Source organism: Nicotiana attenuata, unplaced genomic scaffold (genome assembly GCF_001879085.1).
Source record: "Nicotiana attenuata strain UT unplaced genomic scaffold, NIATTr2, whole genome shotgun sequence".
NCBI lineage: Eukaryota > Viridiplantae > Streptophyta > Magnoliopsida > Solanales > Solanaceae > Nicotiana > Nicotiana attenuata.
The window spans coordinates 41,707-59,751 of record NW_017674343.1 but is presented as its reverse complement, the minus strand read 5'-3'; the positions used below and the strand labels follow the sequence as shown (position 1 = coordinate 59,751).

The window sequence follows — 18,045 nt, the reverse complement described above, 5'->3', positions numbered from 1 at the left end:
CCCCCCCCCCCCATTTTTCTTCATTTGATGTTCTTTGTTTTTCATGCTTTCTTGTTGTATAGAGTTTTAATAGAATTCATCAATGGATTTCAATCGTTTTAACTTAGCAATTTTCTTTCATTTTGCACAATTGGTATTCAAATTGAAATTGTAAATTTTGAAGGTGTTTAGGGGTGGCAAATGGGCTGGTTGGGCTGAATTTGGGCGGGTCAAGATGGGTTAGGTTAATAAATGGGTCATTGTCCAACCCAACCCAAAGTGTACTTGGGCTAAGATGAGCTGAGTCAAGATGGGCTAAACAATGGGTCATAACCCAACCCGCCCAACTTGATCCATGTTTTAGAACTATGTTCATTTTGCATAAAAAAAACCTTTTACCTTTAAATGTGTAAGTTGAAAAAATATTGGGGATGGGGTGGGGCGGGTGAGTGATGCAGAAAAACAAAAGAACATAAAATTGAAAATACAAAAAAAAAAAAGTAAAATTGGGGCAAGCTAAATGAAATTTTCTATATAAGTCTGGGTTGAGATAACTCACGAAAATTTTGGCCCATTCGTCAACTTGGACGTGAAAAATGCTTCTCCATGGTCTTTGACTTGTTAAGAGGTATACATGCAACAACCTCCTGGATTTGTTGATCCTTCTAAGCTTACTCATCTTTTCGCTTTCCATAAGGCCATGTGGTCTTCGTCAAGCACAATTGCATGCTTACAGCTTTTCTAACGGATTTCCAACTTAGAAATCCAATTCTAAGCTCTGCCTTTTAGCTTGACCCCCATCTGCTATCAACTATTCACCTATTTTTCAGTATGAATCGAAATCAGAGGAGGGACGCTAAGAATGTCCATTAAAAGGAGCATGGGGGTTGTTTTTCAAGCACGAATAAGACGATCTAAAGGGTTGTGCACCTAGAGAGATGGCCATATCTTTTTTTTGGATGAATGTGGTATCGGATGGTTTCGGTTTATTTGGAAAAGAGGTTCAACTTTTGTTTGGTTAAGTTCCATGTGTTGTATTGGGCTGGCTAAAGGTCAGAATAGGATATAAATATAATTGGATTAACTTGGGCTAAACCAAATTTGACCCCATGAGCTAAAATATTTGTAACCTAAACCCCATAATCTCTGGACGGGTTGATGGATTTGGGCTCAAATTGCCACCCCTAAAGGTGTTTTACTCTCCACCATTTAAAGCCATTTAAAAAGCTTTTGAACTTTGAAATTGAATTTGGCGTTTGTCAAAAAATCATTATTTGTTTGGATTGAGGTGTTGGTTGCAAATAATTGGAAATATTATTTGGAGTTTATATCTCAATTTTTGAGGGGAAGTGTTTTGGTGAAGATTAGACTTGATTTTGGATGGAATTCAGGTTGAAACTCGAAGAAGAAGAAGAAGAAGAAGAACACATGACATAAAAATACTTACAAAATAGTTAGTAAGTTGTATATAATTGTATGGAAATTGTATTTCTGCTGTGCTATATATATATAATATATATATATATATATATATATATATATATATATATATATATATATATATATTATTTAAATATTGTATGAAAGTTGAAAAATAGTTGCAACGTATGAATTGTTTTATAAAATTTGTATTTAAGTTATCAATACTATTTTTTACATAAAGTTGTTGATATGTATTAAAATTGTATTAAGAGAGTAAGTTTTGATTGAAGTTTTAGAAAGGAAGAAGCACACGCTACATACATTAGACTTATTTTCTCCAAATTACTATGGAAAGATAGAAAACTCAGTTGAATTAGTTATACATACATCTTAACTAAAACCTCATGAATTCGTGATATTGTGGTTCAGTATGTGTCCGGGCCTTTTTCTCTTTCCTTTCATTCTCTCATGCTATTATTAATTTTTTTCTTCATTCTATTTAATTGATTGACTAATATTTTAGCTGAATTTTATATTGAAACTCGAAAACGAAGAAGATATGACATGTAATATACTTACGAAATTGTAGTACATTTGTATTATATTAAATTGCGTTATGTTTTAGTTATATTTTTTTTATTTCAATGTTGTATGAAAGTTAAAAAATAGTTGTATAACGTATGAATTGTTGTATAAAATATGTAAAGTTATCAATATTATCTTTTTACATAAATTTGTTGATATGTATCAAAATTGTATTAAGAGAGCAAGTTTTGATTGTAATTTTAGAGAGGAAGTAGCACACACCACATACAAAATATATACAAATCTGATACAAATTATACAAAAGACATATTGTATAAAATTTGTATGAAAATTGTATTTAAGTTGTATGATATTGTAGTTGTATTTAACTAGGTATAAATAATGTATGAAAGTTGTAGCTAAATTATAAATAAGTTATATATTATATAATAAGTTATATGAAATTTATTTTTACTATCTATTAAAGTGGCCTGTTATAATACCATAAACTTTCACCTCTGCCATCGTTGTTTCTTAAGTTCTTCTTTTACGTGGCGATATTAGGATACTTAAAGAGAGCAATAATTTCACTATTCGGTTCTTTTAAGTTTGGATTATGACTTCTTTTAGTGGAGAAGTTTCAAATTATGGACTTCTCTTGAAGGATGATTTGAGCTCTTATATCACGACCCAAAATTCTAACTTGTCGTGATGGCGCCTATCGAGGTATAAGAAAAGCTGACACTACGAAATAATCCCAACACTTTTTAAAAAAATGAATTAAAGCAGTTTAAATAACAATTTTTTTCCATAAACAGGGACATAAACCCAAAACTCAACGCGAAATTCCCAGCTATCAGGGTGTCACAGAGTATATGAGCATCTATACATCACAAGTATGGAATAACACGATCTATAATAGTCCGAGACTAAATATAATAAGCAAGAAGATAGAGAAGTGTCACGACCCAATCTTCCCTCCGTGAGAGGTCGCGACGACACCTAGTCTCTACGACTAGGTAAGCCTAACATTTGCGAAATAACAATGAAAATGAAAACGTAAATCTAAATCACTAACAACAACAGTATTGAAATAATTGATAGAAATTCCGCTCGGCGTATACAATAACAACTCTCGAAAAATACATACAGAGTTTTTCCAAGACCCGGAACATCATAAGTCACAAGATTCTAAGAATTTGACTAACTGTTCTATACATTAGTATTTAGAAGTAGTAGAGGAAGAACTACACAAAGAGATAGAGAGGGACTCCTAGGTATCCGGACGCGGCAGATGTACCTTGAAGTCTCTGTAACAGTAGTAGGTGCATAACTAATAGCGAGGCTGGAATGATGTACTTGGATCTGCACACGGAAACATGTGTGAAAAGTAGCATGAGTACACCACAATGGTACCCAGTAAGTGCCAAGCCTAACCTCGGTCGAGTAGTGACGAGTTCAAATCAGGCCCACTGGTCAATAATAAATAAGGCAGGAAAATATGCAATATAATAATAGACTAGAGTTTAACAAAAGGAAACGCAACAAATAATAGTACAACACACAGGTTAAATAGCGGGGAATCTCCCGGATACCGTCTCGTAGTCCTAAAATAAATATGCGGGGAGAAGTCCCGAGGTACAACCTCCTAGTCCAAAAGTAAATGTGCAAGGAGAACTCCCGAGGTACCGCCCCGTAGTTTCAAAAGTAAATGTGCAGGGGGATCTCCCAGGATACCGTCCCGTAGTCCCAAAAATAAACACGCAGCTCAAACAAATGAAGATAGCAGCTACAGCAAGAAAAACTACAGTTTAGACTAAGTACAAATCAAGAAAAGAAGAAGGAATCCATTAAGCATGCTACAAAGAGTTCAGATAAATAATTAAGACACGTAGACATGCTATTCTAGGCTAACAGGATATCCACATATGCTAGTATACTCAATTAGGATGAAAACAGGTTATTACACTGTAAAAATCAAGTTTCTCAACAAATAAGCCGTGTACTCACTCGTCACCTCGCGTACACAGCGCTCACATATCATAACAGTACCAAATACTAAGGGGACTTCCCCCACACAAGGTTAGGCAAGCCATATACCTCGAAGCAAGCTCAATCAATCGGTAGCAATGCTTTTTCCCACGAATATCCAACTCCGAATGGACCAAATCTAGCCAAAATTAATTACATATCATAAATATATCTATAAGAAACTAATCTAATTAATAAAATCTAAGCGAAAGCAAGAAATTAGGAAATCGACCCTAAAAGTCTCCCCGGGCCCACATCTCGTAATCGGGTAAAAGTCACAAAATATGAACACCTAATCACTCACGAATCCAACCATACAAGAATTACTCAAATCTGGCCTCAAATCACCTTTAAAAAATCGAAATATTAGTCTAGGAAGTTTCTACCATTTTGCCCCAAATTTCCAACTCAAGTCCCAAATTAGAAGATGAAAATAGTAACAGATTCGTGAAATATAGTTCAATCCGGGTTAGAATCACTTACCCCCAACAATCTCCTTGAAGAAACCTCGAAATATCGCCTTACACTGAGCTCTCAAAGTCCAAAATTCCACTTACAGCCAATAGTCTGCTTCTGCGATCAGGTGGCCGCACCTCCGTGTGCGCACCTGGGGATCCCTGTCCGCTTATGCGATAACCTTCCCAGCTCGGCCTTTGCTTATGCAATCGCTTCTCCGCATGAGCGGCTCCGCTTCTGCGGTCACTTTTTTGCACCTCCGACCACTGGCTACCCAGACCAGGGCCGCATCTGCGAGCTACCCTCCGTAGATGCGGTCTCCCCTCTGCAGGTGAGAAAGTCCAGAAACCAGCAAATCTTCAGCAATATCCTAAGTCCAAATTCAATCCGTTAGGCATTCAAAACACACCTGAGGCCCCCGGGACCCCAACCAAACATACCAACCAGTCCTAAAATACCATATAAACTTAGTCGAGCCCTTGAATCATATCAAACAAAGCTAAAAACACGAATCACCCTCCGATTCAAACTTAATGAACTTGAAACTTTAAATTTCTACAACCGATGCCGAAACCTATCAACCCTCATCCGATTGACCCCAAATTTTGCACACAACTCATATTCAACATTAGGGACCTAATCTAACTTTCGGAATTGGAATCCGACCCCGGTATCAAAAAAGTCCACTTCCGACCAAAATCTTCAAAAATTCGACTTTCGCCATTTCAAGCCTAAATAAGCTACAGACCTCCAAAACACAATCTGGAAATGCACCTAAGCCCAAAATCACCTAATAAAGCTAAAGGAACCGATGAAATTCCATATTGGAGTCGTCTTCATACAATTCTGACTACGGTCAAAATCCTATAACTTAAGCTTCCGTTTAGGGACTAAGTGTCACAAAACACTCTGGATCCGCACGGACAACTCATGTTCTACAGTATCAATATCTCACAACCAGGTCCTCGGCCTCACTCAATCATAAGTCTCTACATTCTCTCGGGCTCTCAAAAATCATGAAAATCAACACAAACAACAATAAAGTTATGCATCAATAATGAACAATAGATAGTGCGGCATAATATGCAAGTAAAACTGTGACTGGGTGTTAGCAGATAATTAAACATGTACCCGGCCTCAGTGGGTCACTATTGTGGCAAAACATAGCCTAAACATAATTTCAAACATGATTTGTAGTTTGATTTCTCTTTACGTAGAAAATGTGCGGATAATAACAACTTATTCAACTACACAGTTCTATAGAATTTACCAAGTCACATTCCTACGGTACACCCCACACGCCCGTTACCAAGCATGTGTATGTGACGACCCGGCCAATCGTCTCATGAGTTACCGCTCCGTTCCCCCATTTCTGCTTCTTTATGCTTTGTTATCCGTGTTTTGTGGTATCGGGTTGGTCGGATCGAATCCGGAATGATTTTGGTAAGGTTTGAGACACTTAGTCTCTTTTAAGGAAGTTTAAGTTGGAAAGTCAACCGGATGTTGACTTATGTGTTAGAGGTATCAGATGTGAGTTTCGATGGTTTGGTTAGCTTCTGGAGGTCATTTATGACTTAGGAGTGTGATAGGAATGAGTTTTGGAGGTGCGGAATAGATTTAGGCTTGAATTAGCGAAGTTGATATTTTGGCGATTTCCGGTTGATAGGCGAGACTTTGATATAGGGGTCAGAATGGAATTTCGAGAGTTGCAGTAGTTCCGTTGTGTCATTTGGGATGTGTGTGCAAAATTTCAGGTCATTCGGACGTGGTTTGGTTGGGTTTTGATTAAAAGCGGAATTTGGAAGATTTTAGAAACTTAGGCTTGAATCTGATGTGTTTTGGTTGATTTGATGTTGCTTGAGGTGTTTTGATGATTGGAACAAGTTTGAATAAGGTATTAGGATGTGTTCGTGCCTTTGGTTGAGGTCCCGGGGGCCTCGGGTGAGTTTCGAAGGGTTGAACATATCATTTTGGAGTTAAAAAAATTGCAGAAGTTGCAGGTTCAGCTGTTGCAGGTTTTTACTCTTCGCGTTCGCGAGTGGACCCTCGCATTCGCGAAGAGTCAGAGGAAGTCCGTGGAATTTTGGCCTTCGCGTTCGCGGAGGGTTGGGAAGTGATGCATCACTATCGCGAGAAGGGCTTCACGATCGCGTAGAGGAATTGGGTCAGCGGGGTTTGAGGTTAAATTGTTCATTGCGTTCGCGGGAGAGGGAGTGCGTTCGCGAAGAGTAAGTCTGAGGAACCATCGCATTCGCGATGGTCATGTCACGTTCGCGTAAGACAAAAGTTGGTCAAAGTAAATTTGTACTTCGCGAACGCAAGGGTTTGACCGCGTTCGCGAAGAAGGAATTGGGCCGGGCAGAAGGTTTTTAAGCTCGTCTTGTCCGCGATTTTGGGGCTTATTTCCTCCATAGCTGGTCGTTTTTGGAGATTTTTGAAGGAGATTGAAGAGGGATTCAAGGGGAATCACTTGGAGGTAAGATTCTTGGACTTTAAACTCGATTATTATGAGAATTTCACCTAGAAAATTATGGAACTTAAGCTAAAAAATTGAAGAACTAGGGCTTGGAAACTTGGACTTTTAATTGGGGATTTGAAGGACCATTTGGGGTCGGATTTGCAAAATTTTGATATGTATGAACTCGTGGGAGGATAAGGAATCTATTAGTATAAAAGTTTCTGAATTTTGAGACGTGAGCTCGGGGGTCAGGTTTTGGTAATTTCGGGATTTGTGCCTTTTATTGATTGTTTCTCTTTGGCTTTGTTCCCTTAGAGTATTTTGACGTCCTCGTTCTGATTTTGGATTGATTCGACGCGCATGGAGGCCGATTCGAGGGGCAAAGGCATCGCGAGCTAGAGATTTAGCCGGTTCGAGGTGAGTAATGATTGTAAATGATGTTCTGAGGGTTTGAAACCCCGGATTACACATCGTAGTGCTATGTTGAGGTGAGGCACATGCTTGATGACGAGCATGGGGTCGTACACTATTGGGGATTGTGACTTGGTCCGCCCCGATTGATGATTTTATCGTGTATTTGATTGAAATCTATTTGTTATCATCATTATTTGGGCTGAATGCCATATTTGGGCTTCGTGCCTACTATTTGAACCCTCTGGGAATGCTTATTGATATTTCCTCACTGTTTTAACTTTATACTTGAACTCAGTCATGCTATTTTCCATTGTTTTCATACTCAGCCATGTTTACTCAGTTTTAATACTTCAATGATATTCTAAATGATGTTTTGGGCTGAGAAACATTGTTTTACTATTGCCCGAGTGGCTTGTGAGGATTTTTGGCTGAGTAAGGCCTAGGGCCTATGTCGTGAGGAAACACTGATACTGATTTGAGGCCGAGAGCCTGAGATATGTACGCCACGAGGTGGCTTGATTGATATGAGGCCGAGGGCCTAGTTTTGTTGCCACGAGATGGCTTGTTATTATGCTTGGGCCGTACAGGGCCCCTCTAGGAGTCTGCACACCCCCAGTGAGCGCGGGTACCCATTGTGATGAGAGATTGAGCCCGAGGGGATGGTATTGTTCTAAGATGTTGCCCGAGGGGCGGATTTGTTGATACTGTGCCCGAGGGGCGGACTTCTATTTGTTTACCTTAACTTAACTGTCTGTTAATTACCTGTTTATTGTTGAAAAAGGATTTCAGTTGACTTTCCACTGGTTTACTACTTTTAAATGGTTTTACTGCTTCATTATAGAATGCCTTGTGCTTTACGTGTTTTCTTACTTTTAGTCGTTATTTACATTCGTTACTCACTGAGTTGGAGTACTCACTTTACTCCCTACACCTTGTGTGCAGATTCAGGCGTTGCTGGTCCCGCTCCCGAGTGCTGATTCTTTCCAGCTTCAGGTGGATCTCGAGGAGTCTTTAGGTAGCTGTTGGCGTTCGCAGCCCGGAGCTCCTCCCTATCTCTTTCCTTTATGTCCTTAGTTCTGTATTAAACTCTATAGTCATAATTGAGTATTCAATGTTGATAGATGCTCGTGACTTGTGACACCCCGGTTAGGGCTGTGTTGGGTTGTACTTCCGCACTTTATTGATATTATCCGCTACTTAATATTACTAAATCATATTTTAGATTGCTTTGTGTTGTTTAACTGTTTTAAAAAGTGAATTGGGTTTAAATGGATGGCCTTGTCTTCACGAGAGATGCCATCACGACCGGGTTCGAGTTTAAGGTCATAACAAGTTGGTATCAGAGCCTAGGTTACATAGGTCTCACGAGTTATGAGCATGTTTAGTAGAGTCTCGCGGATCGGTAGGGAGACGTCTGTATTTATCCTCGAGAGGCTGAAGAACCTTTAGGAAAAACTTCATATTCTTGAAATTCTTGTCGTGCGAACTTGTTGATCCGAGTACTAAACTTTTGTTATTCTATTCTCTCACACATGGTGAGGACACGCGCTACCGGACAGGATGGACGACCACCAGTGCCACCAGAGGCCGAGGACGCGGTCGTGCTCGTGGTAGAGGCGGAGCAGCAAGGGGAGCACCTGTAGATCTAGCAGCTGCCCCAGTTCAGGACCAGGTCCCAGCTGTGGACGCTCCAGCAGCACCAGCTCAGGCACCGGCTGTGCCCATGTGATTCCGGGTCTTCAGGAGGCTTTGGCTCAGATCTTATCAGTTTGCACTGGCCTAGCTCAGGCGGTTTCAGCCACTACAGCCGCAGCTACTTCTCAGGATGGGGGAGGTAGTTAGACTCCCGCCTCTCACACACTTGAGCAGGTCGTGCAGGGACTTCAGACGCCGGGGGCACACCCCGCCCAGCCGGTTGCAGCTGCTCAGGACTATGTAGTTCCTGCTATACCAGAGGACGAGCAGTGTAGATTGGAGAGATTAGGTGGGCTTCAGCCTCCGACCTTTAGTAGTGTAGAGGGCGAGGATGCGCAGGGCTTTTTGGACAAGTGTTAGAGGATGCTTCTACCGCGGGTATTCTAGAGACCAGCAGGGTCGCTTTTACTACCTATCAGTTTTCAGGACCTGCTTTCACTTGGTGGGAGGATTTTGAGAGGTGTAGGGCTGTTGGTGCAACACCCTTACCTGGCAGCAGTTATCCTTTCTCTTTCTGGAGAAGTATGTGCCGCAATCTCACAGAGAAGAGCTGTGTAGGCAGTTTGATTGGTTGCGTCAGGGGGAGATGACCGTGTTGCAGTATGAGTTGAGGTTCTCCAAGTTGGCTCGTCATGCCATCTGGTTGGTCCCGACAGATAGAGAGAGGATCAGGAGGTTTGTTGATGGTCTTACTTATCAGCTCCGTATTCTTATGACCAGGGAGAGGGTGACTGGTGCTACATTCGAGGAGGTTGTAGATATTGCCTGAGAGATTGAGTCTCTTCGTCGCCAGGAGCGAGAGAAGAGGGAGGCCAAGAGGCCTCGAGGATCTGGTAGTTATAGTGGTGCTCCTTTGAGCGGTCAGTTTCAGCACGACAGAGGCCGTCCATTTAGGCATGCTCAGCCAGCACGCCCACGTTATCGTGGGGCATCATCGGGTCATGGTTCTCACAGTTCACATCAGGGCCAATCATCACTTAGTGCCCTTCCAGCTCAGAGTTCATCCCGTGCTCCCTCAGTTCAGGGCTCTTCTATGCCGAGTGCATCTGCTACTCACTCTGGTGCGAGGGGTTCCCTTTAAGTCCCCTTCTCCAGCACCTAGGAGTTGTTATGAGTGTGGCGAGATGGGTCACATGTGGAGGTAGTGTCCTCGTCGTTTTGCTAGTTCATCCCAGCAGAGGGGTCAATTATCGGCTTCAGCTCCAGTTGCTTCACCACCACCCGCCCAGCCATATAGGGGTGGAGGTCAGTCAGCCAGGGGTCGCCCAGAGGGGGAGGTCGATCAGGGGGCGGTCAGGCCTATTTCTATGCTCTCCCAGGCAGACAGGGTGCTATTGCTTTAGATGCTGTTATTACAGGCATTGTTTCAGTCTGCCACAGAGATTCCTCTGTATTATTTGATCTCGGATCCACCTTTTCTTATGTGTCATCATACTTTGCTCGTTATTTGGGTACGCCCCGTGAGTTTCTTGCTTTACTTATTCATGTATCTACCCCGGTCGGCGATATTGTTGTTGTTGACCGTGTGTACCGGTCGTGTGTGGTGACTATTGGGGGTTTGGAGACCCGAGTTGATCTTTTATTATTTAGTATGGTGGATTTCGATGTCATTCTGGGCATGGATTGGCTATCTTCATGTTGCACTATTCTAGATTGTCATGCTAAGACAGTCACATTGGCTATACCGGGTGTGCCACATATGGAGTGGCGAGGTGTGACTGGTTATGTTCCTAGTAGAGTGAACTCTTTCTTAAAAGCCCAGCGTATGGTTGGGAAGGGTTGTCTTTTGTATCTTGCCTTTGTGAGGGATGTCGGAGCTGAGACTCCCAGTATTGATTCAGTTCCAGTTGTGAGGGATTTCCCTGATGTATTTCCTGCAGACCTACCGGGCATGCCACCGGATAGGGATATTGATTTTGGTATTGACCTGGTGCCGGGCACTCAGCCCATTTCTATTCCGCCATATCGTATGGCACCAGCGGAGTTGAAGGAGCAGCTTCAAGAACTCCTTGATAAAGGGTTCATTCGGCCTAGTGTGTCACCTTGGGGTGCGCCAGTTCTGTTTGTGAACAAGAAGGAGGGCACAATGAGAATATGCATTGATTATAGGCAATTGAATAAGGTAATAAGTAAGAACAAGTATCCATTGCCTCGCATTGATGATTTATTCAACCAGCTTCAGGGAGCAAGGGTGTTCTCCAAGATTGATCTCCGTTCAGGTTATCACCAGTTGAATATCAGGGATTCGGATATTCTTAAGACGACCTTCAGGACCAGATATGGTCATTATAAGTTCCTGGTTATGTCTTTTGGGCTGACCAATGCCCCAGCAGCATTCATGCATTTGATGAATAGTGTGTTCCGGCCGTATCTTGACTCGTTTGTCATAGTCTTCATTGATTATATTCTGGTATATTCGCGTAGTCAGGAGGCACACGCGGAGCATTTGAGGGTTGTATTGCAGAGATTGAGGGAGGAGAAGCTTTATGCAAGTTCTCCAAGTGTGAGTTTTGGCTCGGTTTAGTGGCATTCTTGGGACACGTGGTGTCCAGCGAGGGTATTCAGGTTTACCTAAAGAAGATAGTGGTGGTTCAGACTCCCGCCGCTCGCACACATGAGCAGGTCGTGCAAGGACTTCAGACGCCGGGGGCACACCCCGCCCAGCTGGTTGCAGCTGCTCAGGACTATGTAGTTCCTGCTATACCAGAGGACGAGCAGCGTAGATTGGAGAGATTTGGTAGGCTTCAGCCTCCGACCTTCTGTGGTGTAGAGGGCGAGGATGCCCAGGGCTTTTGGACAAGTGTCAGAGGATGCTTCGTACCGCGGGTATTCTGGAGACCAGCGGGTTTGCTTTCACTACCTATCAGTTTTCAGGACCTGAGCAGGTCGTGCAGGGACTTCAGACGCCAGGGCACACCCCGCCCAGCCGGTTGCAGTTGCTCAGGACTGTGTAGTTCCTGCTATACTAGAGGACGAGTAGCGTATATTGGAGAGATTTGGTAGGCTTCAGCCTCCGACCTTCAGTGGTGTAGCGGGTGAGGATGCCTAGGGATTTTTGGACATGTGTCAGAGATGCTTCGTACCGCGTTGGAGACTAGCGGGGTCGCTTTCACTACCTATCAGTTTTCAGGACCTGCTTTCACTTGGTGGGAGGATTTTGAGAGGCGTAGGCCTGTTGGTGCAACACCCCTTACCTGGCAGCAGTTCTCCTTTCTCTTTCTGAAGAAGTATGTGCCGCAGTCTCACAGAGAGGAGCTGCGTAGGCAGTTTGATTGGTTGCGTCAGGGGGAGATGACCGTGTCGCAGTATGAGTTGAGGTTCTCCAAGTTGGCTCGTCATGCCATCTGGTTGGTCCCGACAGATAGAGAGAGGATTAGGAGGTTTGTTGATGGTCTTACTTATCAGCTCCGTATTCTTATGACCAGGGAGGGGGTGACTGGTGCTACATTCGAGGAGGTTGTATATATTGCCCGAGAGATTAAGTCTGTTCGTCGCCAGGAGCGAGAGGAGAGGGAGGCCAAGAGGCCTCGAAGATCTGGTAGTTATAGTGGTGCTCCTTCGAGGGGTCATTTTCAGCACGACAGAGGCTGTCCATTTAGGCCTGCTCAGCCAGCACGCCCAGGTTATCGTGGGGCGTCATCGGGTCATGGTTCTCACAGTTCACATCAGGGCCAGTCATCACTTAGTGCCCTTCCAGCTTAGAGTTCATCCCGTGCTCCCTCAGTTCAGGGCTCTTCTATGCCGAGTGCATCTGCTACTCACTCCGATACGAGGGGTTCCTTTAAGTCCCATTTTCCAGTACCTGGGAGTTGTTATGAGTGTGGCGAGATGGGTCACATGTGGAGGAAGTGTCCTCGTCGTTTTGCTAGTTTATCCCAGCAGAGGGGTCAGTCATCGGCTTCAGTGCCAGTTGCTTCACCACCACCCGCCTAGCCATCAAGGGGTGGAGGTCAGTCAGCCAGGGGTCGCCCCGGAGAGGGAGGTCCATTTGGGGGAATTCAGGCCCATTTCTATGCTCTTCCAAGCAGACTTGATGGTATTGCTTCAGATGCTGTTATTACAGGTATCGTTTCAGTCTGCCAAAGATATGCCTCTATATTATTTGATCTTGGATCCACCTTTTCTTATGTGTCATCATACTTTGCTCGTTATTTGGGTACGCCCCGTAAGTTTCTTGCTTTACCTGTTCATGTATCTACCCCGGTGGACGATACTGTTGTAGTAGACCGTGTGTGCCGGTCATGAGTGGTGACTATTGGGGGTCTGGAGACCCGAGTTGATGTTTTATTGTTGAGTATGGTGGATTTCGATGTCATTCTGGGCATGGATTGGCTATCTCCGTGTCACACTATTCTGGACTGTCATGCTAAGACAGTCACATTTGCTATACCGGGTATGCCACGGATCTAGTGGCTAGGTGTGACTGATTATGTTCCTAGTAGAGTGATCTCTTTCTTGAAGGCCCAGCGTATGGTTGGGAAGGGTTGTCTTTCGTATCTTGCCTTTGTGAGGGATGTAGGAGCTGAGACTCCCAGTATTAATTCTGTTCCAGTTGTGAGGGATTTCCATGATGAATTTCCTGCAAACCAACCGGGCATGACACCGGACAGGGATATTGATTTTGGTATTGACCTGGTGCCGGGCATTCAGCCCATTTTTATTCCGCCGTATCGTATGGCACTGGCGGAGTTTAAGGAGCAGCTTCCGGAACTCCTTAATAAGGGGTTCATTTGGCCTAGTGTGTCACCTTGGGGTGCGCCGGTTCTGTTTGTGAAGAAAAAGGATGGAACAATGAGAATGTGCATTGATTATAGGCAATTGAACAAGGTAACAATTATGAACAAGTATCCTTTGCCTCGCATTGATGATTTATTCGACCAGCTTCAAGGAGCGAGGGTGTTCTCCAAGATTGATCTCCATTCAGGTTATCACCAGTTGAAGATCAGGGATTCGGATATTCTTAAGACGACCTTCAGTACTAGATATGGTCATTATGAGTTCCTGGTTATGTCTTTTGGGCGGACCAATGCCCTAACAGTGTTCATGCATTTGATAAACAACGTGTTCCGGCCGTATCTTGACTCGTTTGTCATAGTCTTCATTGATGATATTCTGGTATATTCGCGTAGTTAGGAGGAGCACGTGGAGCATTTGAGGGTTGTGTTGCAGAGATTGAGGGAGGAGAAGCTTTATGCAATGTTCTCCAAGTGTGAGTTTTGGCTCAGTTCAGTGGTATTCTTGGGACACGTGGTGTCCAGTGAGGGTATTCAGGTTGACTTAAAGAAGATAGAGGCGGTTCAGAGTTGGAACCAGACCGTCCTCAGCTACAGAGATTCACAGCTTTCTTGGTTTGGCGGGCTATTATCGCCGGTTAGTTCAGAGATTCTCATCTATCGCATCACCCTTGACCAAGTTGACTCAGAAGGGTGCTTCATTTGTATGGTCGGAAGAGTGTGAGGAGAGCTTTCAGATGCTCAAGACAGCCTTGACCACAGCTCCAGTGTTGGTTTTGCCATCAGGTTCAGGTTCATATACCGTGTATTGTTATGCTTCGAGAGTAGGGATTGGTTGTGTGTTGATACAGGAGGGTAGATTTATTTCTTATGCTTCTCGTCAGTTGAAGCCCCATGAGAAGAACTACCCTGTTCATGATTTGGAGTTGGCTGCCATAGTTCACACATTGAAGATTTGGAGGCATTACTTGTATGGCGTATCTTGTGAGGTGTTCACTGTTCATCGCAGTCTTCAGCATTTGTTCAAGCAAAAGGATCTTAATTTGAGGCAGCTGAGATGGTTGGAGTTGCTTAAGGATTACGATATAACTATATTGTACCATCAGGGAAGGCCAATATGGTGGCCGATGCTTAGAGCCGAGAGGCAGTGAGTATGGGGAGTTTGGCATATATTCTAGTTGGGGAGAGACCTCTTGCAGTTGATGTTCAAGCCTTGGCCAATCGGTTCGTGATGTTGGATATTTCGGAGCCCAGTCGGGTATTGGCTTGTGTGGTTTCTCGGTCTTCTTTATATTATCGCATCAGAGAGTGCCAGTATCATGATCCACATTTGCTTGTCCTTAAGGACAGAGTTCAGCATGATAATGCTAGAGATGTGACCATTGGTGATGACGGAGTGTTGAAGATGCAGGGCCGGATTTGTGTGCCTAATGTGGATGGGCGTTGAGAGTTGATTCTGGAGGAGGCCCATAGCTCGCGGTATTCCATTCATCCGGGTGCCGCAAAGATGTATCAAGATTTGAGGCAGCACTATTGGTGGAGGAGAATGAAAAAAGATATTGTGGGATTTGTAGCTCGGTGTCAGCAGGTGAAATATGAGCATCAGAGACAGGGTGGCTTGCTCCAGCGGATGGATATTCCATAGTTGAAGTGGGAGAGGATCACTATGGACTTTGTTGTTGGACTTCCACGGACTTTGAGAAAGTTCAATGCTATTTGGGTGATTGCGGATCGACTGACCAAGTCTACGCACTTCATTCCTGTGTGTACTACCTATTCTTCAGAGTAGTTGGTGTCACACCTCCTTTTTCGCTACACCCCGTAGGGTGTAAAGAGGAGTTTTTCCAATTAAAGGACAATTGAAACGGGATTTTTTATTAAAAATCAGAGTCGCCACTTGGGAGATTTATGGTGTCCCAAGTCACCGGTTTAATCCCGAATCGAGGAAAATTGACTCTGTTTAGCAGTCCGCGAACCAGAGATCCGAATAAGGAATTCTGTTAACCCGGGAGAAGGTGTTAGGCATTCTCGGGTTCCGTGGTTCTAGCATGGTCGCTTAACTGTCATATTTGGCTTATTTATTTGACTTTTGAACATGTTTTAACCTATGTGCTTTTGAACTTTGAACCGCTTTTTGTTATTATTATTTTTAAAGAGAATTGCAACGTCGTGAAAACATGTCTCGAACCACGTCACATAAATGCACCCATAGTTTTCGACACATTTCGACTTCGTTGGGATTTGGATTTGGGTCACATAAATGCACACCCGAATTTAAGAAGGTAATGTTATTAAAATACGCGCCTAAAGCAACTAACGCGTTATTATCTTTGGGGAAAGCCGTGAAATTCGCTAAATGGCGTGTCCCGAGGTCTAGATATTTTTTATAGAAAACAGTTAAGAGGGCCGCGCTATTTGTGATTTTATTTGGCGCGGCGCACCTCATTTATTTTAAAGTCAACCTAAAAGAACTATGATTTTTCTATTAAGTATTGTCTCTACTAATAAGAAAAGGCCCCAATTAATTAGAACGTCCATGTATTATTGCTAAGATATCCAAATAGGTATTGAACTTAAACAAAGTAGCCCCAAAGAAACGTTCAGTTTTGTGGGCCTTAAAACAGGCCCTAAAGAGATTCAATCCTGCCGATAAATAAACGCTGCCCAAACATGGGCCTTGTGCAGAAGAAAAGCAGGCCCAACCGGAGAATATGATCAATGAAGGTCCTATAGCTTGTTAGGCCTAACATCAAGACAACTGAACCCAAAACAATTATATGTGTTCATGTACTTTGATATCCACTTTTAACTTGTGAACTATGGAACAAAAGACTATTTTCAGAAGTTGAGACAGTCTAGCCTTAACAAGTTGACGCCTAAAGCAACTAAATAATTCAGAATAACTTTACTACGACAAATAATTGACTACTCATGATTCAACTAAATACGAAATCAGAATTGGATTATACAAGGGTCAAAACAAAACTGTTGAACGTTCAATCCCTAGGCTGATTTAAACCTGTATTTCGTGCTTGGATTTGAATTTATATACTAAAATAAAACGCTACTGTTAAAGCTTAATCCCAGCACTGTATGTAAACCTACGTGAGTCAGATGCCAATTGAAGTCAAGTTATGCTACAAAACTACACTACACAATTGCAGTTGACAGTCCTATTAAGCCAAACTAAAGTAATCTAAACAGTCCAATACAGTCCAAAGTTATTACAAATTTAACTACTAAAAATGAAATTAAACCAAGCTAAATTGAATAGATGCGGATAACATAAACATCAAGCCAAGAGCAATAGAATTTTCATTTCAACTTCTCAAATCAAATACACATCACCATGGTTTAGAGCTTGTACCTAGTAATTGCAAATAAGAAGGAAAAAGTGAGATCACCAGCAGCAGATGTCAAACAGCAGTTTAGAATTGAGTTCACAGCTCAGCAAACGATATCAAACCAGTCCAGAATTGAATTTAGAGAAGGACAACATCAACAATCAACCAAATATAACTTGAATAATCCCAAACCAGCATGAAATTGAACCCAGAAATTCACACACTCAGCAAATAACCCACGAGCCCACTCGAACCAATCAGATCCAATTTACAGATGACTCCAGATGCTTTTAAATCTCAATTATCGAACAAAAACCGAGAAATTCAAGGTGTTTTGGATCCTAAATAAGCTAGAGAGTTGAATAAAGTGTTGGAATTCGAAAATGATCTAATGAAAATCAATGTAACAATATTTTTTTGGTTTTTCTGTTGCTTTTTGTTTTGTATTTTTGGGAGAACTATGATCTAAAAGAGGAAGAACTCTTCAGATTTGCTTTAACTACAGTTTTTGGACTTTTTGTTTTTGAATTTCAAATTTCATAAGTTTGAGCTTATGGAAAGCTTTTGAGGGGAATTTTTAGAGGCTGAAAACTTGTTTCACAAGGCAATAGGCATGCCTTTTTATAGGCAAAACCTAGGGCTGCCTTCAGATTGCTATTTACACCTTTAGTCCTTCTTTTATTTTTCATTTTTACTCACTTAGTCCCTTATTTGCAGATTTGTTACTCAAGTTAACACCACTAACTTCCTAAAAATCTGTTTTGAACCCTATCTGGAATCTTCTAGGGAGTTCCCTTCCCTGCTATTACAATGTCCCTTAAGTAAAATACCTACAGTACCCTGAATCGTTCCCTAAAATTACCAACTTATGTTAATTATCCTAAACTCTCTAATTAATCATGGTCAAACTAGTAATTCTGAAAACTAATCAGCTAAACAAATTCCAACCTAAATCTTAACACTAACTAACTAACTGATTTTCGGATTT

The 18,045-nt window shown here is 42.5% G+C and overlaps 1 protein-coding gene across 1 annotated transcript in view; it reads right to left on the bottom strand.

The window, feature by feature from the left end:
- Positions 1 to 4,478: 4,478 nt before the first annotated feature.
- LOC109218464 overlaps positions 4,479 to 18,045 on the bottom strand; it is a 44,184-nt gene continuing 30,617 nt past the window's right edge. Inside the window, exon 8 of the mRNA XM_019382832.1 lies at positions 4,479 to 4,770. Within this exon, the coding sequence (XP_019238377.1) occupies positions 4,479 to 4,770 (292 nt within the window). The remainder of the gene's footprint in view (positions 4,771 to 18,045) is intronic.